Here is a 26619-nt window from a genome sequence, read left to right as displayed (position 1 = left end):
CTCTGGTACTTTGTTTGAATTTTTCTTATACAAATGTGTTTACATACTTTTTAAAACATACTTTTCGCATTTATATAGTTTAGCAAAGTTATTTTTCAGTTTTTTTAAAATGAGGGAGATGGGCCAAAATAGTGACTTCCAAATGCTTTCTTCTAACAAGCTAATGTGGAGTCCACACAGAATAAAAGCTGACATGTTTTGAACATCCACTGTGTGTCCCACACTGTGCAAGGTGCGTCTGCCTGCAGCCGATGGCTTTGCTTCATCAACCCTAGGAGGTGGGTGCTAGACTCATTTAAAACTTACGCGAGGTCGCACAGCTGGAGTCCCGTTCACTTGTTTACCCCTCACCTCTACTACCTTCTCCAGCCCCCACCTTTCTGGTCCTGAAATCCTGGGACTTCAGTGGAATCCCCTCTTTGCCCCCCAAGACCTGCCTCAGAGTAGGTGCATCAGGAGCTGGTCCCTCAGGGCACTGGGCTGAAGAGAGGTGGCAGAAGCACTGGGGTTTTTTTCCCCCCCTACGCTTTTTTTTTTTATTATTGAGTTCATAATAGTTTACATCAATGTGAGATTTCAGCTGTACATTATTTCTTGACTGTCACCACATAAGTGCTCCCCTTCACCCCCTGTTCCAGCCCCCCACCCCCGTTCCCCTGGTAACCACTGAACTGTTTTCTTTGTCCGTGTGTTTGTTGATATTCCACATATGAGTGAAATCATATGTCTTTCTCAGACTATTTCGCTTAGCATAATTCCCTCTAGGTCCTTCCATGTTATTGCAAATGGGATGAATTTGTCTTTTTTTCTGGCTGAGTAGTATTCCATTGTATATATATATACTACATCTTCTTTATCCAGTCATGAGTCGACGGGCACTTGGATTGAGAAGCACTCATTTTTAAGGCAAGACCACAATGCCCTGCCTACTCAGGGCCACTCATGTCTTTATTCAAGTAAAATACAACTGGAACCACAAAGCATAGGTAACCGAAATGCCACTGAAGGAAGCATACATCTCTCCTGAGGAGTATTTGATTGGCTTCACCACCCACCTGATTTCCTCATGCTGGCCCTCCTCTCCGCCCTACCCAAGCTATGCTTCCAGCCTGGTTTGAAGCAGAGACTTATACAGCTCTGGGTTCAGCCTGAGGAAATGTCCTCGGGGAAGATGTAAGCATTAAGCACAGGCCTCACCCTGGGAGGGCCCCCCTGAGCTCTGATGGCTTCCAGTTGGGCAGGGTCAGTAGAGCATAAGGACAGGCTCTGTGAGCCAGTAATCCAGCTAACTGGATGGGAAATAGGTCCCCGTGAAGGAAGCTTGAATAGCATTAGTGCCAAACACCTGTTTTGAGCCATTCTTCCCTGCGTTGGCTGGACCCTACTTCCTGGTGATTTTGGTTTTACATTTAGGGAGCTATAGGATTACAGCGGACCAAACGGTCCCATTATATCTCATGACCAGGATAGCCTGTACACTTGGAGCTGTTCCAGGTCACCTCAGGTCTCACTTGTGCTGGAAAGCCCCCTCTAGACATGGTGAGGCTGCTCAACAGGCTAACCACGTAGAGACAGTGAAAAACTGACGGGAGCTGTACACAAGTTTGCGAAGATAATGCTTTTTTGTACAAAACAGGTATAGGAATGTCAAAGTGGCAATTGGCCGACTGGTAGCCACCTTCTGTCTGAGAGAGGTGATGGTTGGAAGTGCTTGTTTCTCAGGGCAGTGTGGTCTCGCCATGGTCACTCACTCAGCCAGGGCCAGGCTCCTGTCCTGCAGCTTTCTGTCTCCTGGCAGATGCTGTGCTCTGTGGTGTTGGTCACTGTAAGCTAGGAACACTTGAACCTTTTTCACCAATCCCTTCCATTTTGGTCTTCTGTTCTTGAAATTTTCTGGCATGATCCATTTACCAATATCTCCTCCAATTGTTCAGTTGTTGCTTTCCTCTCCTATCAAGTTTGCAGAGAGTTTCGGACTACAAATCCTTGGCCAGGAAATCCTGCTGAACCATGAGCTCTTAATTCACCCCTCCCATTGGTCAGCTGTCTTCTCCACAAACTTCTCCAAATCGTTCAACTTGTTTAAGTCAAACTTTTCCTCTGGACCATTCTAGGTCCCAGTTACACCATTCTGCATTCCATGTCCTGACAATGGCTGCTCCATAGCCTTAAAGGATCTCCCCTTAACGATTGGTTTCTAGAAGGGCGACAGAACCCCTATTGTCTCTTCAGCAAGGCAGGCCAGGCCTTGGTGAATCAGTTCACTGCAGCCCTGCTGTGGGGTGATGTGAAGGTCGTGCTTCTCACTGTGGGTGATGTTCACTCTGAGCCTGGTCCTCCCATCACCTTGCTGTGGGCCAAGTGGGACCACACCTTCTTCACCTGTAGCCTGTAAGCCTCAGTGGCAGGGGCCCTGGTGGATTAGTCATGGTCACTGACCATGCTCACAACAGGCAGCGCTGGGAAGAGGCTGGCCTGGGCTGGGCCAGGGCCTTCAATCAGCCCGAGTCCAGTCTAGCCGCTGGGCACCCAGCTGAAGATGTGCCTCTCCTTGGCTCCTTACCTTCTCCTCATGCTGCCTTGCTCCCAGGATATGCTTTTGGGAAAATCTTTTGTGGCCACCACTTTATTTCAGAATATCAGAATAAACTACAAAATGAGTCAAGGTATCTTGATACCCTTTAACATATTCGTAGAAAGTTAGTGAATTCCTTGGAAAGTTATAGAGCAGGTAAGAAGTCAGCCAAGGAGCCAAGTTGACCAGAGACCCTCCCTTGCTGCCCCCTCCCCAACCCACCTCCACTTGCCTTCACTATATCATTCAGAACTTTTTAAGCCCCTTGGTGACTGACTGACAGTGAGTCAGTAATGGTGAGCTCGAGAGGGGACGAGCTCGCCTGGGAAGACCTACCGCAGCCCAGCTCCCCTGACTGATCGCGATGATGATCGTCGTCTTTTGCTCTTTTTTGACAGAAGCGACTTTGACATCTGATAGAAACATAGACTGAGAGAACCCTGAGGACAGGGCTTATTTTGTTTTTACTGTACTCACCGTAACAAGTTTATAATGTCCTGTGCCGTAGCCGTTACTGGAGGAAGTGAGCTGCCCGTGAATTTTGCCACTTGCCTAAGCCTCTGACCCTTGAAGAGAGATTCAAAATAGTTTGTAAGTTAAAATGCCTTGAAATTAAAAGCAAACGTCTGGATGTGGTTTAACTGTACCTGTGTGCATTATTACTGACTCAATGATTAAATTCAAGGTGAAGAAATTATATTCAGCCTCTACTGAAAACAGAGTAGATGGGGTTAAGTTTTTATAACTGGCTCGTTGAATTTGACAGATTTGTTTTTCAAATAAAATTTAAAATTTTCCCATTTCATGCAGCTGAAAATCCCCTCTTGGCCATTGCATAAGTTGCATCTCTAAATAGAATTGCCCTTTGGCTTATAGGGGTCATTTTAATATACGTTTATACTTGCCTAGTTTTTAAAATTACGTTATAAATATAGAAGCTATAGGTATGATTTTCAACCATGCAGTTTGAGCATAAGAGTATTTGCAAAGGGCTTGCTACTTACGAAAGCTCACCCGGAGGGGCTCACCCTACGCCTCAGTCTTCCAACAATTTAACACCTGCATTAGGGAGAGAATGTCAGAGGAGGAGTGGGCAGGGTAGCAGCAGTTCTGTCCTGAGGACTTCTGTCCTGAACAAGGAAATAGCTTTCCCTTGCCCAATGAGCCCCCTTTAGTGTTTCAATTTTTCTTTTTGCTGAGGAAGATTCACCCTGAGCTAACATCTCCTGCTAATCCCCCTCTTTTTGTAGGTGAGCCACCACCACAGCATGGCTGCTGACAGACAAGTGGTGTAGATCTACACCCAGGAACCCAACCTGGGCCACCGAAGCAGAGCACAGAGGACTTAACCTCTCAGCCCCTGGGGCTGGCCCCCAAAATATTTTTTTTTATTGAAGTAACATTGGTTTATAACATTATATAAATTTTAGGTGTACATCATTATATTTTGACTTCTGTATAGACTACATCGTGTTCACCATCAAAAGCCTAGTTGCCATCTGTCACTGTACAAATGTCCACCTTTACCCTTTTGCCCTCCCTCCACCGTGACCTTCCCCTCTGGTAACTATCAATCTGTTCTTTGTATCTCTGTGTTTGTTGTTGTTTTATATTCCACGTATGTGTGAGATCATATGCTATTTGGCTTTCTCCATCTGACTTATCTCACTTAGCAAAATACCCCCAAGGTCTGTCCAAGTTGTTACAAATGGCAAGCTTTCATCTTCTTTATGACTTAATAGTATTCCATTTTATGTATATACCACATCTTTATCTATTCATCCATCAGTGGGCACTTAGGTTGTTTCCATTGTCTCGGCTATTGTAAATAATGCTGCAATGAACATAGGAGTACATATATCTTTTCAAATTAATGTATTTGTGTTCTTTGGATAAGTACCTACAAGTGTAATAGCTGGATCATATGGTAGTTCTCTTTTTAATTTTTTGAGGAATCTCCATACTGTTTTCCAAAGTGGCTACACCAGGTTGCATTCCCACCAGCAGTGTACAAGGATTCCCTTTTCTCCACATGCTCTCCAACACTTGTTATTTTTGGTCTTTTTAATAATAGCCATTCTGATGGGCATGAGGTGATATCTCATTGTGGTTTTGATTTGCATTTTCCTAATAATTAGTGTGGTTGAACACCTTTCCCTGTTGGCCATCTGTATATCTTCTGTGGAAAAATTTCTGTTTGGATCCTCTGCCCATTTTTTAATTAAGTTAAGATTTTTTTGTTGTTGAGTTGTATGAGTTCTTTGTATATTTTGGATGTTAACCCCTTATCAGATATATGATTTGCACATATCTTCTCCCAACTGGTAGGTTATCTTTTCATTTTGTTGATGATTTCTTTTGCCATGCAGCTTTTTAGTTTGATGTGGTCCCATTTGTATGTTTGTTTCCCTTGTGTGTGGAGACATATTCAAAAAGATGCTGCTAAGACCAATGTCAAAGACTGTACTGCCTATGTTTTCTTCTAGGAGTTTTATGGTTTTCAGGTCTTACAAGTCTTTAATCCGTTTTGAATTAATTTTTGTGTATGGTGTAAGATAATGATCTACTTTCATTCTTTTTGCGTGTGGCTGTCCCATGTCCTCAGCACCATTTTCTGAAGAGACTTCCTTTCTCCATTGTATTTTCTTGCTCCTTTGTCCAAAACTAGCTGTCCATAAAAATTTGAGTTTATTTTTGGGCTTTCAGTTCTGTCCCATTGATCTGTGTGTCTGTTTTTCTGCCAGTACCATGCTGTTTTGATTATTGTAGCTTTGTAGTATACTTTGAAATTAGGGAGTGTGATGCCTCCAGCTCTGTTTTTTTCCCTCAGGATTCCTTTGGCTATTCGGGGTCTTTTGTTGTTCCATATAAATTTTAGGGTTCTTTGTTCTATTTCTGTGAAAAATGTCATTCGGACTTTGATAGGGATTGCATTGAATCTGTAGTTTGCTTTAGGTAATATGGACATTTTAGCTATTTTCAGTCTTCCAAACATAAACACGGAGTATCTTTCTCTTTCTTTTTGTCTTCCTCCCTTTCTTTCAACAATGTTTTATAGTTTTCAGTGTGCAGGTCTTTAACCTCCTTGGTTAGATTTACTCCTAGGTATTTTACTCTTTTTGTTGCAATGTAAATAGGATTATATTCTTGATTTCTCTTTCTGCTAGTTTGTTATTATATAGAAATGCAACTGATTTTTGCATATTGATTTCATACCCTGTAACTTTGCTGTTTTCATGTATTATTTCTAATACTTTTTTGGTGAATTCTTAGGGTTTTCGTATAAAGTCACATCATCGGCAAATAGTGACAGTTTTACTTCTTTCTTCCCAATTTGGATCCCTTTTACTTCTTTTTCTTGCCTAATTGCTCTGGCTAGAACTTCCAATACTATGTTGAATAAGAGTGGCGAAAGTGGGTATTCCTTGTGTTGTACCTGTTCTTAGAGGGATAGCTTTCAGTTTTTCACCATTGAGTATGGTGTTAGCTATGTTGTATATGGCCTTTATCATGTTGAGGTACTTTCCTTCTATACCCTTCTTATTCGGGGTTATCATAAATGAGTGCTGAATCTTGTCGAATGCTTTCTTTGCATTTACTGAGATCATCATGTGATTTTTATTCTTCATTTTGTTAATGTGCTGTATCACATTGATTGATTTGCCGACGTTGGGCCATTGTTGCATCCCTAGAATGAATCCCACTTGATTGTGGTGTGTGATCCTTTTAATGTTGTGTTCAATTTGCTAATATTTTATTGAGGATTTTTGGATCTGTGTGCATCAGCAATATTGGCCTGTAATTTTCTTTTTTTGTGTTGTCCTCTGGTTTTGGTATCAAGGTAATGTTAGCCTCATAAAATGTTAGGAAGCATCTCCTCCTCTTTAATTTTTTGGAAGAGTTTGAGAAGTATAAGTATTAAATCTTCTTTGAATGTTTGGTAGAATTCACTGGGGAAGCCATCTGGTCCTGGACTTTGTTTTTTGGGAGGTTTTTGATTACTGTTTCAATCTCCTTACTAGTGATTGATCTGTTCAGATTCTCTATTTTTTTCTTGATTCAGTTTTGGAAGGTTGTGGGAGTCTAAGAATTTATCCATTTCTTCTAAGTTATCCAGTTTGTTGGCATTTGGCTTTTCATAGTATTCTCTTATCCTTTGTATTTCTGTGATATCCATTGTACTTTCTCCTCTTTTGTTTCCGATTTTATTTATTTGCTTTTTTTTGTTTTTTTTTCTTAGTGAGTCTAGCTAAAGGTTTGTCGATTTAGTTTATCTTTTCAAAGAACCAGCTTTTAGTTTCATTGATCTTTTCTATTGTCTTTTTAGTCTCTGTTTCATTTATTTCCACTCTGATTTTTATTATTTCCTTTCTTCTTCTGATTTTGGGGTTTGTTTGTTCTTCTTTTTCTAGTTTCTTTAGATGTAATGTTACATTGTTTATTAGAGATTTTTCTTGTTTCTTGAAGTAGGCCTATATTGCTATAAACCTCCCTCTTAGTATGACTTTTGCTATATCCCATAGATTTTGGTATGTCATATTTTCATTTTCATTTGTCTCCAGATCTCTGCTTTGATTTCTTTGTCGACCCAATAGTTGTTCAGTGGCATTTTGTTTAATCTACACTTATTTGTGAGTTTTTCAGTTTTCTTCTTGTAGTTGATTCCTAGTTTCATACCGTTGTGGTTGGAAAAGATGCTTAATATTGTTTCAGTCTTCTTAAATTTATTGAGACTTGTTTTGTGGCCTAACATGTGATCTGTCCAGGAGAACATTCCATGTGCATTTGAAAAGAATGTGTATTCTGCTGTTTCTGGATGGAGTTTCTGTATATGTCTATTAAGTTCATCTGGTCTAATGTGTCATGTAAGGCCAGTGTTTCCTTATTGAGTTTCTGTCTGGATGATCTATCCATTGATGCAAGTGGGGTGGTAAAGTCCCCTTCTATTATTCTGTTACTGTAAATTTCTTTTTTTACGTCTGTTAATATTTGCTTTATGTATTTAGGTGCTCCTGTGTTGGACACATAGATATTTACAAGGGTTATATCCTCTTGGTGGATTATTCCCTTTATCTTTATGTAATGTCCTTCTTTATCTCTTGCTACAGTTTTTGTTTTAAAGTCTATTTTGTCTAATATAAATATTGCTACCCCAGCTTTCTTTTCATTTCCATTTGGGTGGATTATCTTTTTTTCATCCCTTCACTTTCAGCCTGTGTGTGCCTTTAGATCTAAAGTATGTCTCTTGCATGCAGCATATATATAAGTCTTGGGTTTTTTTATCCATTCAGCCACCTTTTGTCTTTTGATTGGAGCATTTAGTCCATGTACATTTAAATAATCATTGATAGATATGTACTTATTGCTGTTTTGTTACCTTTTTCCTGGATATTTTTGTAGTTTTTCTCTGTTTCTTTCTTCTTCCCTTGCTCTCTTCCTTTGTGATTTGATGACTTTCTTTAGTGTTATGTTTGGGTTCTTTTCTCTTTATTTGTTGTGTATTTTTTAATTGGGTCGTTTCTTTTTTTGTTGCAGAGTTATAGGAGGTTTTTATATATTCTAGATAGTCTTTATGCATTCTCTTGTATATCAGATATATGATCTGCAAATATTTTCTCCCATTCTGTGAGTTGCCTTTTCACTTTTTCTTTCTTTCTTTTTTTTTTTTTTTTTTGTTTTTTTCTCCCCAAATCCCCTAGTACATAGCTGTATATTTTAGTTGTGGGTCCTTCTAGTTGTGGCATGTGGGATGCTGCCTCAGCATGGCCTAATGAGCAGTGCCATGTCTGCACCCAGGATCTGAACCAGTGAAACCCTGGGCCACCGAAGTGGAGCGTACAAACCTAACCACTCGGCCATGGGGCTGGCCCTGCCTTTTTACTTTCTTGATATTGTCCTTTGATATACAAAAGTTTTCAATTTTGATGAACTCCAATTTATCAGTTTTTTTCCTTTGTTGTTTGAGTTTTGGTGTCATATCCGAGGTCACATAGATTTAATAGATTTACCTATGTTTCTAAGAGTTTTATAGTTTTAGCTCTTATGTTAGATTTTTGATCCATTTTAAGTTAATTTTTGTATATGACGTGTAAATACAATTTTATATCCTACTTTTCTTCATATATCGTATCTTAAGTGCTTTCTCAATCACTGTATAACATTTTGTTACATAGATGTTCCATAGTTTCCCTGACCATTCTTTTCTTGTTGGACCCTTAGGTACTTGTCAGTTTCTCAGTTTCATAGAGAAGGCCACAATGAACATTTAGTGAACAAGTCGTTTTCACATTTGAGATTATTTTCTTATGATCCAAGTGGAATTATGGGGTCAAAAGGTATGAGTATTTTCAAGTTTAAGATAGCCTCTGTTTTGAACTTCTTTCTGTATTCTTGTTGTCTCTTATGAATACATCTGCTTGGTCTCTCCTAGCACTGAGTGTTGATATTAGTGATGGTTTATTAAGATTCAGATGAAGTAGTCAGTCTTTGTTTTAGTGCATTTCATGATGCTAATGCTCTGATGCGTAACATAAAGGTGTAACTCTGCCACATAAAAAAAACAAAGCAATCTGAAAATGTTTTTGTAATTACTAGAGTAATACATGCTTCTGTTCCTACGTATATACTCAAGAGAATTGAAAACATATTCATACAAACACTTGTACACAGATGTTCATAGCAGCACTATTCACAATAGCCAAAAGGTAGAAACAACCCAAATGTCCATTAATGGACAAATAAATAAACAAAATGTGGTATATCCATACAATGGAATATTATTCAGCCATAAATAGGACTGGAGTACACATATTACAACATGGATGAAACTTGAAAACACTATACTATGCAGAAGAAGCCAGACATAAAAAGCCAAATGTCATATGATTCCATTTATATGAAATGTACAGAATAGGCCAGGGATGAGACAGTGGGGAAGACTGGGAATCGACAGCTAGTGGATATGGGGTTTCTTTTTGGGGTGAAAAATCTTCTAGGATTAGATAGTGGTGATAGTTGCACAACCTTGTGAATATACTAAAAATCACTGAATAGTAAATCACCTTAAAATGGTGAATTTTATGTTAATTATATCATAATTTAAAAATATTAAGGACTTTAGAAAATACTGTCTGAGTTTAGTTATAATCTTTACTCCTCAGATAAACACCTTGTCTACCAAGAAGAAGACAGAAATATATACTTGTTAAAACTCAAACAGAATAAAACATTTTAGAAGAACAGTCTCTTCTTTCTCCACTACTCTAAATCCCTCTCCCCAGAGATGTCCACTGTTTAATAGTTTGGAATATATTTTTGAGACTCTCTTATAAACATGCATATGTGCACGCAAGTGCACACACTCATAGGGTTTTTTGTTTACAGAAAATAGAAAATGTTGCCTTTGTGTCCAAAGAGTGTTTCATTGAGTGCTGCTTATCGGATCAACATTTATTCACAAGTGTTTTTCAAGCTCCCTCTTTGTTCAGGGCCTTGAGAAAAGATGAAAAATTGAGTCAGACAGATGCTTACGGTCAAGCAGGAGAAAGAAATCTATACGTAACTGTCATAATATAAGATATAAACATGTTGACACCAAGAGAGAGGTTCCAATAATATTAAACCAGGTGTGCATAGTCCTACCCTTCAGCTGAAGCCTCCAGGCCATCTCTTTCAGGACAAATCAGGAATTGGACTGGAGTAAAGTATTTATGGAATGAGAAATGCAGAAACTGTGGAACTTTCATCTCATAACTGAAAGCTTTCTCCTCCAGGAAAAGGAAAAAGATTAGTCTTAAATTTCAGAGTTTCTTCTTTGATAATTTAAAGTGTCCAGCTAGGGCCTCAGAAAAGGATTTGTGCAGGCAGACCCAGCTATGGATATACTACCGACTAAAGCCAGGCTTTCTCTTCCCAACAGTAAATTAGACAGTCTGGCTGTCCTGTGGCCCTTATTGTTTGCAAGGTGTTGGGAATCCCGTGTGGTTTAATTAGTAGGAATTAACTTGCTACATGAAGAATTTTTTCCTTCCTGTACAGACTTGAAATCAACTGTCATCGTAGCAAAATGAATGAATTCTTTTAAAATTGGAAAGTCGTTTATTTCTTGGCAAATTTTTGGTTTCATTTAGCAGCCCCAGAGCTCATGGAATATGTCATTTGAGTTATTTAAAATCTAAACCCAACCTTGTAATTCTTCATGGTCTACGACAGCTGCAAAGCAGGAATGAGAAGTGTGGTCTGGTTGGCTCTGATGACAGGGCTCTTGCACAGAAGGCTGAGATGTGCCAGGGACTGGTTCTGCAAAGACTTGTTTTTTCATTACAGCAAATTAATCTGAGCAGTAACATAGCCCTCTAAATAGCAGGAGTCTGTATATACCCCCAAGGTTTTGTAATATAGCATTTGCCAGTAGGATGGTGGTAGGTGCGGTACTGGGAGGGCTTCGGTGGAGAATACAGAGGAAGGGCGAGCTCAGTATGCCTTTGCCTTGTAATTTGATGGGCCCATTGCTTTCACTTCCTGGAGAGATCCCCAAAGAGACAAAATAGTAGGGACAGGATCTCACTTGTGATTAAAAGGAATTCTTTTTAGAAGACTTCTTAGCCCTGCGCTCTCACTTCTTCCCCTTCTTAGAGTTGCTTCATTGAGGGAGGCACAACCACAGTTCTGCCTTATTTAGTTGCCAGCCCCCATTAAAGACTAATGAAAGCTCCCACTTACTGAGCTTTCCCTATGTGCCAGACACTGTGTTGAGCTGCTTTATAGACATATCTCATGCTTTCTATACATTGTCTCGTCTAATCCTCATGCCAGCTCTGTGCAGCAGCTGTTAATATCCCTTCACATTGCAGATAGAAGAAGTGAGGGTTGGAGAAGTTAAGCAACATACCCAAGTGATAGAGCCTGGACTTGAACCCGGGTTTGTCAGATCCAGAGCCTGTGCTCTCACCACTGCACGAGGCTGCCCCCTCTCAGTAGTGGTAATACCAGCCACCCAGTTGCTCAGGCCAAAAAGTGATTGATCCTTGACTCCTTTCTTTCCTTCGCCCTCACATCCACACTCTCAACAAGTCCTCTTGACTTTATCTTCTAAATGTGTCCCAAATCTGCCCACCTTTCTCTGTCACCATGACACCATCTTAGTCCAGTCCTGTATCAGAGCTTGTCTGGAACACTGTAGCAGGCTCACAAACTGATCTTCTTGCTTCCCTTAGAGTCATTCTCCTCACGGCAGTGGAATTATATTTTAAAAGTCTAAATTAGATCATATGACTTGTCTGTTTAAATCCCCGAGTGACTGCCCAGTTGCGATGAGAAGAAAATCTAACTTTACCTTGGCCCATGAAAGGCTGTGACTGGGCGCCTGCCGCCTCTCTTACCTCATGTCCCCTCTCCTCCTTTCTGTCCCTCAGACTCACCGGGCTCATTCCACCCTTCAAACAGGGTCCCTCTGCTGAGAATGCTCTCCCCCAGATTTTTCTCCTGCTGGCTCCTTCTCCTCATTTAGGTCTCTGCTCAAATATCACCTCCTCAAAGAGGCCTTCCCTGATCATCCTACGTAAAGAAGCACTTCTCCAGCCTCACCCCCACCCGTCCCACTTCCTCAGCTTTATTTTCATCCCAGTGCCTGCCCTCCTTGTCTATCTTATTCAGTGTTGCTTCCCTAGTGCCTAGAAGAGTCCCTGGAAGAGAGTAGGTGCTCAGAGCAGAGAACTGCTGAACGAATGGTAAACGTATGGTCTTCCCTTTGCTTAGAAGGCTCTGCCCCCCCCCCCCCCCCCCCCCCACACACACACACACTTCTCCTTCCTCCTTCCCATATTTAACTGGAGTATCCTCCAGTTCTGGCTCAAACATCATTTCCTAGGGAAGTTTTTCATGACCCTCTGTTGCATCCTTTCATAACAACCTCTGCTTTTCCTGCATGGCCCTCATCACATGTTTGTGTGATCGCTTGATGAAAGTCTGTCTCCCCACCTGACTACAGTCTCCATGAGGGCAGAGGTGGTCTCTCTTGCTCACTGCTCTCCTCAGAGTGCCCAGCACATCCATTTCTCAAGTGGATGAATGGAGGAGTGAACCACTTGTCTTATATCAACTTGATCCACACTTGGAATGTGTGTACCCCAAATGAACAAGCAAGGAGTTCTTTAGTGCCCAGGACTCCCTCAGTAATCGTATCAGTATGTTAATAGAGACAGACTGTGGAAACGGGAAAGAAACCTTGGGAATTTTCCGACCCGGTAACACTCAGCAAGTAGCCCACGCTGTACTGCCTCAAATGTCTTTTCAGTCCTGCCTTTTATGTTTTGCTTCTTACTACTTAATCTGTTGGACAGTCCACTGGTGAGCGTGGAGCCCAGGAACACCCTCAGTCCACTTCACCGATGTCCACTTTTTATCACTATTTCCGCTAACATTGTTTTTAGAATGAAGCCCACCTTCATGTAATTGTAAGACGCTGTTATCACCCCTGGTAGACCTAGGAGGAACGTTTAGTTCAAAAATTCAAATCCTGTTTCTATCACTCAGTGATTTCGAACAAAGCTTTTAACTTCACTTACTGACTTTCTTTCCACATCTCCAAAGAACCAAAAACCTCAGAATCATAGGGATTCAGCTCAACAGTATGATTCCAAAACCCACTGTTCAGCCAGTGGGATCAGGAGTCAATACTATTAACTAATTTAACTTGTTGTTGTTGAAGCGTAGGCTTCGTAGATTCCCTTTCTCACCATTGCCCTCTCCCTAAGATACCAGCAACCCTTACAAGACACCTAAAACTTAGAAATACTGTTTGCAAGGAAACGGTGCTTTCTAAAAATAGCCTATTTCTAAAAATAAACTTAAATACCTTTAAGTTTATAGGGATTTTTTCTTTTCCATATCAGGCAAGCAAGCCAAAGTTCGAAGCGTATAAATTTGAAATGTTTGCTTGGTTGTTAGACCATATTGTTTCTCAACAGGACGCCACAAAAATCATTGTCCTGCTAATGATTACCTTGAGCTAATGCATTAATCACAAGGCTTTCTTCATACGCTGAGGCTCTGTCTAGCTACATAATAGCATCCAAGTGTTTTGGCCAAGAATTAAGTAGTTTACATGAGTGTAAGCAGAACTGTCTTAAAGCCTAAACCAGACACAAGTGTGGTTTTTGTTTTTTCTGTTTAAGTCTTATTTTTTATTTTTCTGGGTTATTTTGTTTGTTTGGGGTTTTTGTTTTGTTTTGTTTTGGGGTTTTTTGGTAATATCTTCATTGATGTCCTGCCACTTGACATTCACGCCATAGTCCATCTGCTGTCCCTCTTGGCTTAGAGATTAGTTCAAGTTGCTCCACTGATACATATGAAGATGTCGCAAGTACATTTAGAAACTCCCTCTCCACCTGGCTTCTTGTCTTCTTGAGCCAGTCCTTGCCCCTTCCCCTCACCCCCAGCACCAGCCAATCCCTTTTGTCCTGCTGGTCCACTTAGTTTCCTTTCTCCTAGAACTCCCAGCTCCCTCGCATAAACAACATCTTGAGGTCAAATTTGTGAAAAATTCCAAAAAGCTGCCTTGATTCTGTTGTTGCACTGGAATTATCGTCACTAAAGTCTGTTGTATGTATCATGTGCTTCTTCTAGGGTTTCACACACTTTATCACATTTGATCCTTCAAGTACTCCTGTAACTGTATCCTCATTCAGCAGATGAGGCTGTTGTGCCTTAGAGAAGCTAGCTGATTTGGCCAATGCAGCAGAGTTGGAGCTAAAACTCACATCTCCTGCTTCCAGCTTTCCCACTAGCGTGTGGTCCCCCTCAATGATGTATTTGTAAAAAGGGTTCATATTCAGGAACTGGGGAGGAGATTTTCCCAAGGAGATTTTGTTGTGGTTGTCGTAATGGGACTTATTTGGGAAGGGACTTCTATCTATCATCCAGAACACATAAGATTAGCTTTATAGTTTGTTCTTGACTTCAAACCCATATTTATGGAGCACCTGTTATATGCCATGCACTAGAGACAGGATGGGGAACAAGACAGCCGTGATCCCTGCCATCCTGGAATCTAGTGGGGAGAAGACAAATAAACGGGCAATTGCAGTATTTTAATAACTGCCTGGGTAGGGGACATACTTGGTGAGGTGGGAGCGTGTGGCAGGGACATCTAACCCAAACTCGGCAGACAGGGAAGGCTTCCCAGAAGAAGGGACTTCTCGTTCATTTGAAGACTGAAGGATGAATGAGAGTTTTAGCCGGATTGTGATTGAGGTGGGGTGGGCAGTAAGTTTTCTGGAAGGTGGAAAAGCAATGTGAAGGCCTGGAGGTGAGACTGTGATCTGTGTTACCTCTATTCTTGTTTATTAGATCAGACTTCATGATTTAGCTGTTGGAGAGACTTGGAAAAACCAGAAGCTCGATGGGGAAAGCTATTAGATATACTCAGAAAGTATGTGTCTTTCTTATGTCTCTTAACAGAAAAAACTCGAGTCTCCTCCCCCATCCACCAATCCCTTCCTGGAAGATGAGCCAGCACCAGAGATGGAGGAACTGGCGGCGGAGAAAGGAGATTTAGATCAGGTAAGTCTGGTTCGCATTTCCACATGCAGCCCACCTGATGTTTGTTTCTGAAAATGGGTCTGCTCATTCTAAATATGATCCTCTGCCCATTGACCACATTCAGAGATTACAGCTTTGGTGGTCTTTATAGAAAGCCTTTATCTGAAAGTACACTTAGAGAACAGTGAAAAAGGAGCCCTTCCTGTCTCACCTCTCTGCCCCTGAATTGCCTCACCATGGGAATTAGCAACATGCACAAGCTTAATTAGCCCAGTGGTGGGGCAGCAGAATTCTTCCCTGCCTCATTCATCATCTCCTACACTTGTCAGCTTAGCTTTTGCTTGTGCCCTCATCTGGTCCCGTGATGACGTGAGAGGCTGAAAGATCCGCAGTGAAGTTAGCAGCACCATCAGCTAGGAGAGGCCTCCCCTCACTGTAAGCTGATCACTTTAGGTCTGGAAGCCATTGGAGAGGCCTGGAAACATCAAGATGACCAGTGGCATATTTGGAGAGTTACTTTTCAGAACACACTAGCACTTTCATTTCCTTCGGATTTTTCTGTCCAACTCTAAATTTCCTCTCCCTTCATTCTACAGAATGGTGTTTTTGTTTCACTGCCATTTTATGACGAGAGGTTAGAGCAGTAAATCAGAGCTTTTCCTGTCTGGATTAGTGATCCTTCTTTTTAATTTTCCACACTTGGCTGCTAGAGGATTATTTTATAGTATTGTTTTGCTCCAGACACCACCGAAAGGGAGGTTGGCTGGGAAGACCAGCTCTGGGAAACCCTTAGCCACGCCCTTCACAGCTAACCCTGCATTCCTAGCATCATGAGGGTAGGTGTACAGTCCTGGCGGGAGGCAAGAGAATTTCCAGGAGCAGTTCTGAAGTGATGCAATAAAATGTGTCTGGTCCGTTGATTGAAGAACTGTAATAACATGGATACTTCACTCTTTTATGGTGCTTTATAATTTAAAAGTCTTTTACATGCTTTATTTCATTTCATCTTCACAATGCCTGCCTCTCATTTTATAGGCGTTTATATGAGCTGTAATGCCTGCAGCTCAGGGAGGTTAAGTGATTTGCCCAGGGTTACATAGTTTGGAAGTGGAGGAGCTAGGACTGGAAGCCAGGTCTAAATGTCAGAGACTAGAATTCCTTTCCTGGTGCTCTTTTTATTACACCATGATGTCTCAGTGAAAAGTAGAAGACATAGAAATGAGTCCCATGAATAAAACTGAAAGGATACCTGAGGCTGTAGCCCTGAGATCCATGGAATAAGATGTAATTGATTTAAAACCATCGAATCAGCTAGCATGGGAGAAAAGATTTCTTCTAACTAAAGAAATGCATCTCTCTTCACTTTGGGCGGAAGGACTGGGATAGGAGGAGGAGTCTGGATGGAGAGCTCATCCTTCAGGTGTATCCTCCACCCACACTCGGTCACCTGCACCCTTAGAGCTTGCTTTGTGTAGTAGTGCCATTTGCAGGGACCTCCTGTGTCCCCAGGGTTGGTGGCTGCCATCATCATGTCCAGAATTGTGTACTTGAATACTCAGATGCTTTGTAGTGCTGCCATGAAAAGCTATCCCTTTAGCTGGTCATCTCTGGATGTTGTTAAACTGAATTATGGTAGAGCCCCTCATTACCTACAGAACTGTTTTGCCAGGTAAAATATGATTTTTCTTTCTCATGGAACTTTTTGCTCATCCTGGAAGTTTGAGCTTATTGTTGTAAGGACCAAGACCTGCTCATTCTAAGGATATAGAACACAGAAACCTGGGCTGAAGCAGAGTCACCTGGTGGGGAAAATGCCAGCCTCTGGTCTGCCATTAACTGACTGTGTGACCTTAGGCAGGTTTTTACTCTCTCTAGACTTCCCTAGTTTTTTTCATCTTGAGAGAGAGCTAATGGTTTTCGAACTGTATTCCTTGGTGCCCCATCAGATGTCACTGTGGGTAGTTGGAAGGAGACCAGGGCCCTGGTCCCTCTAAACAGCAGTTCTATTTTGAGCCATTTTTATCGTGGACTTCCAGGTAAAATTTCTTTTGAACCAAGGGTTTTAGGTCTGTTCAAAAGAAAGTACTAAAAACCCTTGGACTGATCCTCCACAGCTTCATGGGCTGTTACTTGTTAGTAATGAAACTTATACACCAGTGACTAAGGCCTTACACACCATCCCTGACCTCCCACTGCCTCACCAGCACTTGTCTTGCCTGTGGTTGATTAGCTAGGAGCTCTTACTGGCTTCTGGAGCTGGGTGCACAGGAAGAGCAGGAGCCCTGGGGCGTTGGGGAGGAAGTCCACAGGATGCTGGTGGTGAGCTCAGCCAGAGGTGGTGGGGGAAGGCCCCTGGTGGTTGTCCCGGGTTACCCAACCCATTGCCTCACTGCAAGCTGTAGACACTTGGCCCTCAAGGTAAGGTCACTCCCCTGCTCACTACTGCAGTTTAGGATATTGAGAAGGGAGAGTGGACTTGAAAAGAGGCCTTTAGTTTGAACATCAGTGGCCAGCATATTCCCAATGATAAAAAATGGCATCTGAAAGGGGACTGAGGATACTCAAAGTATAAAAGAAAGAGGGAGAAGAAATGAGGAATTTCTGGTTTTAAAATGTACCCTTCTGGTGATCCTAGCAGTTAGATTTAATCTGTTTACATTGGATAGTAATAAAAGGAAATGGGACCAGCTGCAGACCTCCTTACTGTGACAACAGTAACCTTTTATTATTCCATCAAACTCCAGGAGGAAATAGCTTAAACATCTGCAGCTTTTGGACAGAATTCACACACTCAGAAATCTAGCCTGAATGCTACTGCTAAATGACTTAGTATATTCTTAAAGCTGAGAATCAACCCTTTGGGGAGCCAGACAGTGCAAAGGGAGACACCAGTGTGAGCTGAAATTCCAGCACCTATTATCTAAATATGAGCACATTTACAAAGCAGCTATAGACAGGAGGCGGCCCTGTGGGAAAGAAGGAAGCTTCAGGCAGTCCCTCCCATTGTTCCCCTCTTGCTTCCAACTCACACTAAAAACGCTGCAAGAGGGCCAAGAGCTGTGGTGGCAGGTCTCTCCCCGCTGTCAGGACTGGCATTAGTGGGCAGGGGCGGGCGGAGCAGAGTCTCCTGCAGGGAGGGTGGGACGTCTGCACCGTCTGATTGTGCAGCCCTCTGAGCACTGAATGCAGAGTGTTCTGTGGGGCCTCGTCAAGCACAGGGGCTGTGGAAGACCGATCCACATGAGTTTGTTGGAATGTCCTGTGACCATTTTCTTTTATCACTTAGAATCTATATTTTATACTTATACTGAATGAGCTATTCAGGCTTATCCCGACAGAGGTTTTTATCATATATCACTTTTGTGCCGATATAAAAAAGGAAAATCTAAGTAAAATAAATAGGTTAAGATATTCCTAAAATTTCTTCACATTCAGAATCTAACTCTCCCGAACCACTTTTTAAAACACTTTTTATTTTGAAATAATTATCGACTCATCAGAAGTTGCAGAGTACAGAGAGGTCCTGTGCACTCATCTCCCAGCTTCCCCCGTTGGTGACAGCTGACATTACTACAGTGCATCATCAAAACCAGGAAATTGATTCTAAGCCCTTTTCTGCTCAGGGTGGATGTCTGTTTCCCCATGCGGTGTCGTCCTCTTGGCCCTCCAGAGTGTCAATGTGCCATTCCCTAAGAGCGCTGCACCGCTGGATCAGGGCTTATCTGCCAGGCTGTTGGCACCCACCTCTCAAGTTTCTTACTGTTATTTTTTACTTTAAAAAAAAAATAATGGCAAACCTAGAGAAAAGTTTTAAGAATATTACAGGAAACTCTGAATATCTTTCACCTGGGTTCAGCAATTGTTGACATTTTGCTACATTTACTTTACCATTTCCTCCGCATTCCTCTTCTCTCTCTCCCTCTCTCTCTCTCTCTCTCTCTCCTTCCCTCCCCCTCTGTCTCTCTCTCAGAACAATCTGCAAGTTTGCAGATACCATGCCCTTTACCTCTAAATATTTCAATATATATTTCCTAAGAAAAAGGACATCGCTTATGTTACCACAGATCAAAATCAGAAAATTTAACGTCAGTGCAGTACTATTATCTAATCTATAGACTTCATTTAAATTTCATAATGTAGCCATTCTAAAGTGATCAATTAGGGGCCAGTCCCATGGTGGAGTGGTTAAGTTTGTGCGCTCTGCTTCAGTAGCCCAGGGTTCACAAGTTCAGATCCTGGGCACGGACTTAGCACTGCTCATCACACCACACCGTGGCAGCATCCCACATGAAGTAGAGGAAGATTGGCATAGATGTCAGCTCAGCAGCAATCTTCCCCAAGCAAAAGGAGGAAGATTGGCAACAAATGTTAGCTCAGGGCCAATCTTCCTCACAAAAAAATAAAATAAAATAAAGTGATAAATTAAAACATTGTCAGTTGGAGAAGTACATGTAAATTAGAAAGTAAATAAAGCCAAATATAAAATATACATGTTGATTTAAAACATTCTATATTATATAAACTCCCATTTACAGTTACCAAAAGCTGTCCTGCAGGTGTGTGAATATTTTCATCAAAGGAAGAAAATATAAATAAAGGGAATTATTATAACACTTATGATTATATTTTAATTAATAAAAAGATATCTGGGTATAGTGACTGTATTTTCCAATTCTAAAATCAGGATATCGAGTCTTACAAAAGTTAAATAAATTAAATCCATTTGCTATTCATTTAACAAGTCACCTTCTTGAAAAGAATAATAAAAACTAGAGATAACTGACTTGGAAAATATAAAACAAATAGGTGAGGACCACCCCCTCACAACCATTATACTCCATCATGGATCCTCCATTTTAAACTGATGGAAGTGTGGAAAATCCCTGGGGCAACTATGAAATGAAGTGGAACTTTGAGTCCAGCCAGTTCAAGCTCAGTGAACCCCATCTTGAGCATCACTTATAGTCTCAGCCTGAGGCCTGACTTTGGCAGTGGCTCCTAGATGATAAGTGAAAATGGCCCAGATTACAGTTATTAGGGAAGGACCAGAGTTTCTAGAAATCTTGCAAAAAAATTAAAGACATGGAACTCTTAGAAGGTGAAAAGGGAAGAGAACTAAATATGAGATTGAATAGGATATGTCTACAGGTGACATCTAATTTTTGACCACTATTACCAGTTTTTACAGATGCTTTTAACCATTACGATGTTTTATTTTTTTTTATTTTTTTTTTTTTTGAGGAAGATTTGCCCTGAGCTGACGTCTACCACCAATCCTCCTCTTTTTGCTGAGGAAGACTGGCCCTGAGCTAACATCCATGCCCATCTTCCTCTACTGTATATGTGGGACGCCTACCACAGCATGGCTTGACAAGCAGTGCGTAGGTGCACACCTGGGATCCAAACCAGCAAACACTGGGCCACCAAAGTGGAACATGCGCAGTTAACTGCTGTGCCACCAGGCCGGCCTCCTACAATGTTTTATTTTTAAAAATTACTGGAAGAAGGGAATCATTATTTCTGTCTGTCATTAGGGGGCTTAGCTTTTCCTGTATTTATTAAAAGATATGAGCAGTTCAATTCAACAAGTATGCTGTAGGTGCCAATTTATACCCAAATTGTACTCTAGTATCAACCCCAGCAAGGGCTCAGGGTCCTTATTCTGGAGTTTGACAATAGATAGAATTGACTTTTTTTCGAAAGAGAAAGAATAAGATCCTTGTTTATTTTTTAGATGTTTTGAAAAGGAATTAAGTAGCAAATATAGTTTTTAAATGCTTGCCTACTTAGATTGACCTGAATATCTGTGGTTTCCAGGTATCAGCTGGGGACCAGTGCTGGTCCAGTTTTTCATTGGTCCAAGGCAAAAAATAAAGACAAAACTGTCTATCTGTCTGGTATAAGATCACCAACTGTCTTTTCTTGGGAAGGACTGTGTTTATGTTGCTATTTTCTCCTTATAAAATTTTGGGTATAAAATACTCTTTCTTTTAGGAACTTGTGGTGAGAATAGAAAGTAGCAAAATAAAAATTTAGCAACCCTATGTTGGCCCCCCCGCCTTCTTTTTCTTACATTTACTTGTTGATGAAATTCAACAGACTGGGAACCTTTGCAGGAAAGCAATGATATAATAGGAAGAGTTCTAGTTTATGGGATAGGAAACCTCACCATGTGCCTTTGGGCAGGCTGCTAGAGCCTTGGAGCCTCCCTTTCTTTAGGTATAAAATAGTAGTAATAATTCCTGCACTGAGAGTTGTTGTGAGGAATAGATGAGATGTTATTTCGTGTCAAAGTACTTGGCGTATAATAGCAATCTGTAAACGGAGCCTTTCAAAATTAGATCATGTGAAAACACTTTAGAAATTCTAAAGTACTGTACAAATATAAGGTGCTATTAGCTAGGATTTAAATTTTTTAAACATCAGTCAGATGATGAATAGCTTCCAAATTGAAAACGCATGTGTTATCAAAGTAGCAGTAAATCTTTCACTGTACAAAGCAAGTAAATGATGCTAACAAAGCTGGCTTATTGTTCACGCTGGCATGAATTATAATGCAGGACATGGTCCCAGTTTGGTTACATTGAATGCTTCTTATCCATAGCTTAGGAGTGAACTTGGAAGGGATGTTTTCTTTGAAACTGCTTGAAAATTTACAAAGATGGCTGAAATAAAGGGTTTCTTTTTTCTTTTCTTTCTTTTTTTTTTTTTTCTTTACAGCCAAAGAAGCCTAAAGTCCCAGACAATCCATTTCATGGCATTGTTTCCAAGTGTTTTGAGCCTCATCTCTATGTGTATATTGAGTCCCAGGACAAGTGAGTGATGGACATTTGCTGTTTTCTGCATTTCTTCCTCCCCTGGTCATGGCTGGGCCTCACAAGGGCACAACTCCTTCCAGAGGCTGAAGGAGGGACTTGGCTTGCCTGTGAGTCTCCCTGGAAACCTGTTAAGGATGTATTTATATCTTTTGAATGTTATCATTTATTGTGTCTATAAATCTCAGAAGCCTGAGTTTGGCTTTCATAAGGTCCCAAACAGATCCCAAAACCCCCTTCCTACGTGGGCACTGAGCCCTTATATAGCTATATGTGTGAGCCCACAAGGCTTTACAGTGTCAGGCACTGGAAAATGGAGAAAGGAAGCCTAATCTCTAATGTGTATGTTTCCAAGTATAATTTGTTTTAACTTTTCATTTTGAGATAATTTAGACTTGGAAAAATGTTATAAAACATTCTCTTATACGCTTCCCCCGGAGAGTGTGAACATTTTACATAATCACAGTTATCAAAATCAGGAAAGCAACATTGTCTGTGAATGTCCTTTTTCTGGTCCAAGATCAGTCATGCATTTAGTTGTCAGACCTCTTTAGTCTCCTTTAATCTTGAGTAGTTCTTCTGTCTTTTCTTTGTCTTTCATGACCTTGACACTTGTAAAAAGTATTGGCCAGTTACTTTGTACAATGCCCTCAATATCAGTTTGTCTGAGGTTTGCTCTTGATTAAATCCAGATTATGCATTTAGGGCAAGAATACCACAGAGGTGATGTTGTGTCCTTCTCAGTACATCATATCAGGAGGCACATCATATGGGTTTGTCCCATTACTGGTGATGTTGACTTTGCTCACTTGCTTAAGGTGGTGTCTACCTGCTTTCTCCACTGGAAAGCTACTATTTTTCTCTTTCTGATTAATAAGTATCTTGTGAGGGGACTTAGGCACTAGGTACGTATCTGTTTCTCATCACACTTTGCCTACTCATTTTGACATCCTTTACTGATTCCTGCCTAAAGCACTTATTACTGTAGTGTTCGCCAAGTGTTGATTGTCTGTTTCCGTCATTCCTTCTACACCGACTAACTGGACTTCTGTAAGGAAGAGCTTCCCCTTCTCCCCCATTTGTTTGTTTGTTTATTGGTGTCAGTATGGACCTATGGGTTATTTTCTTTTATGGATTATCATCCATTTAATATGTATCCTTTTAACAAACTCAGAGGCTTCAGAAAATTTTTACAAAGCGGCCCACTGCACGCAAGTTTCCTCACAGCCAGAAGAGTATATTCGTGTTCCAGCGTCCGTTGTTCATGCAATGGAAGAAGACCCCTCCTCATCCCTGAATCTCTGTCCACAGCCGGAGTAACTGTGGAAGCTCTTCCACGCTGGAAGACAGATCTCAGAAAGCTTGGGTTTCTGGAACAGGCTGAGCTGACTGGGGACAGGCTGGCCCGGGCTCTTAGAGCAGGCCTTACAGCCTCAAGAACGCACTTATAAGGACGAGACTTGCACAGGGAGAGCAAGTGGCTGTGAGAAAGTTCTCAAGGGGAGTTCTCTGGGAAAGCATTGTTTCCAAACATGTTTCAGCAGTAAACCATAAGATTAAGACAATATTTCCAGTGTAATCACTATGTGGAACATTATTATTACCCACCTATTTGATTTTATAGATTGCTTCTACTTTTTTCCTCCCCAATTACAAAATGCTTCACATTAAAATCCTAGAAAATGAACTTCGTAAAAGAGCTTCTATGTTAACAAAAACAGCCTCTTCGCTGCTCCCCTCACCCCCAGGAAAAGTTGCCGTGACATTTTTTGCTTTGTAAAGCCGTGGCTTTCCTCCTGCTCTCTAGCCGTTGGGCCGTGTCCGCAGGCATGCAGCACGGCACTAGTTACTATTGCCACTTAGTCCTTTGGAAGCACCCTGTCTTCTGCATCCAGAAAGTTTTCTCTCAGAAAGTTAATGAGACACCCCTGAGGGATGGGAAAAAAGATCAGTTATTTGCCTATTAGATTAACAGGTCTTAGAACAACCCCTCGGATACCTACTTTTGGACAAAGTCCCTTCTTCTCTCATCATCTCAAACTCTTATTTTTAAAAAGGCCTAAAAGCTGTTGGGTCCAGAGTTTAAAGTACATATCTGAGATAACCGTGTGCTTTCCCCAAATCTGCCTGGTCGAAAGAGTCATTTTTCTGAATTACTATAATTCTGGTATCTACTGTTTTCACATGGCCTTGATTCATATAAACTATTTTCATTGTTCGTGATACTTTGGGCAAAGAGCCAGACCCCCTTCCTTGGGGACTCTCCATTTCTCTGTGAAAAATGAAGTGCTGGGCACTTCTCCTGCCGTTTGGCCTCCCTAGGATGTTTCCACAGCACCAGGGCAGCAGCGGAAGCTCCTCGTAGGAGAACTGCGTAGGTTGTGCTGTTGTCGCTCCAGAATAAGCAGCAAAAGCTTGAAGTAGAAAATAGAGTTCAAGAAATCCATTTCCTCATCTGTTAAAGGAGAGAATCAGACAGAATAATGCCTAAAGCAGTGGTTATTAACCTTATTTGAGTCATAGATCCCTTTGAGAACCTGATGAAAGCCTGAGACCCTCTTGCCAAAAAAAATCCACATAAACCCACACACTATTTGAGGATCATTTCAGGGGGTTCTACAAAGCCCTGCCTCCCTTACGTCCTAAGGGGAGGGAGAAACTCAGGTGGGGACTGATTTTGTACAAATTACTACTCTTGTTGTAACTCTGACTCAAAAAATCTGCAAGGAAGGAAAATCTTAGACCATTCACAAGCTCCCGGATGACAGAGACCCAGCACAGTGTAGTGGAAAGAGCGTGGGCCTGGATGCCAGACAGACCTGGATTTGAGTCAGAGCTCTACACTCACCAGCCTGGGACCTCAAGCAGGGTCCTTAACTTCTCTGGGTTTGTTTTGTCCCCTCTACAGTGAAGTTCATAATGCGCCCCTCACAGGATTAGTGGTGAGGATGAAATGAGACGACATGTTGGCGCTTGGCACAAGTAAACGGTGCTCCGGAACTGTGCCTGCCCTGCCCTCTCTGTGATCTTGTTCCAGACTCAGGCGGTTGGGTGGCCTGATCAGCGTGGCCAGCTTTCTGTTGGGCCTGGCATCGGGTCCACCCTCTCCTCTCCCTAGCCTCCCACCCTCTCATCTCCCCAGCCTCCCACCCTCTCATCTCCCCAGGAAAGGTTCTGGCAGCACCTGCCCCAGCCAAAAGCCAAACAGCAGTAGGACTGCAGAGCCAGTACCCAGAGAGGGGGCAGGAAGTCGGGAGGTCCCTAAAGTCACGTCTTCAGCGGGTTGGGCTAAGCTGTCCTTACGTGCTTTAAATGGCTTTCTCAATTTTTGTTTATGTTCAAGGTAGAAGTTAGTGTATCTTCTGCTCTTGGGAATGTAATGATTTTCTGTGGCTGACTCTTGCAGAAGAGATTTCTCTGCATCGGCCCTTTCTTCGCTCCATTCGGTGACATTCTCAGTCAGAGAAATTAGTAGTGACACCATTTCTGCCTCTCCTCCTGAGTTCCCTATAATAGCTGTTGTTGAAGTAGAGCCCCTCCCAGCTTCGTCAAGCCTCGAGTCTCTAATATTGTTTGTTGTTTATTCTGAATTACTTGCAAACTTTCAAAAGAGTTACAAGAATTGTACACAGAGCTCCTGTATGTCCTTCACCCAGATTCCGCAGCTCACAGTTCTGTCTCCCTCCTCTGTCGCATACACACTCACATATACACACATACTCATATATATGTGCACATACATATTTTTTCTGAGCGATTTGAATTCTCAAATCGCAGGCAAGATGCCCCAATACTACTTGATATTACCTCAACGTGGGTTTCTTATAAATAAGGACACGATCTACTTAATCACAATTTGTTGTGGGTGCTGTTGAGTCAATTCCGACTCTTAGTGACCCTGTGTACAGCAGAGCAGAATCCTGCCTGATCTTTTTGCGCCATCCTCTCACCTTCTGGCGCTGTATCAGACAATGCTCCACTACTATTCATAGTGTTTTCATGGCCGGTTTTTTGTGAAGTGGGTAACCAGATCCTTCTTCCTAGTCTGTCTTAGTCTGGAAACTCTGCTGAAACCTGTTCACCATGGGTGAGGCTGCTGGTATTTGATGTACTGGTGGCATCGCTTTCAACATCACAGCAACATGCAACCGCTACAGTATAACAACCACAGATGGGTGTTGTGGTTCCCTGCATTGGAAAGGAACCCTGGGCCATGGCAGTGAGAGTGCCGAATGTTACCCACTAGACCACCAGGGCTGGCTCGTACCCACAGTGCAGCCATCAAAAGCAGGAAATGAACATCGATAAATATTACCATTTAATCCGTAGACCCCATTCCATCTTACCCGTTGTCCCAATCATCCTTTTTATAGATCCAGAATCCATTCCAGGTTGCATTCATTTGTCGTATGTCGTTGATCTCCTTCAATCCAAAAGAATGACTCACTCTTTCTGTGTCTTTCATGACCTTGAAATTTTGAAGAGTACAGCCCAGTCATTTTGTGGAATGTCCCTCAGTGTAAGTTTGACTGCTATTTTCTCACGACTTATGATTTATGCAGAAATGGTGCTGTGTTCTTCTCAGTAATCCATATCAGGAGGCTATACCCAGTCTCAGTTTGTCCCACAACTGGTGGAGTTCATTTTTATTACTTGGTTTAGATGGTGTCTGCCAAGTTTCTCTATTTA

The 26619-nt window shown here is 41.6% G+C and overlaps 1 protein-coding gene across 1 annotated transcript in view; it reads left to right on the top strand.

Annotated features, from left to right (window-relative positions):
- The window catches only part of VPS53 (VPS53 subunit of GARP complex), a 136204-nt gene that overhangs the window by 57394 nt on the left and 52191 nt on the right, over positions 1-26619 (top strand). Inside the window, exons 12-13 of the mRNA XM_046675849.1 lie at positions 15035-15136; positions 21836-21930. Of these exons, the coding sequence (XP_046531805.1) occupies positions 15035-15136; positions 21836-21930 (197 nt within the window). The remainder of the gene's footprint in view (positions 1-15034; positions 15137-21835; positions 21931-26619) is intronic.

Source organism: Equus quagga, chromosome 11 (assembly GCF_021613505.1).
Source record: "Equus quagga isolate Etosha38 chromosome 11, UCLA_HA_Equagga_1.0, whole genome shotgun sequence".
NCBI lineage: Eukaryota > Metazoa > Chordata > Mammalia > Perissodactyla > Equidae > Equus > Equus quagga.
Note: the sequence above shows the minus strand (reverse complement) of the source record. Positions and strands in the feature narration are given on the sequence as shown.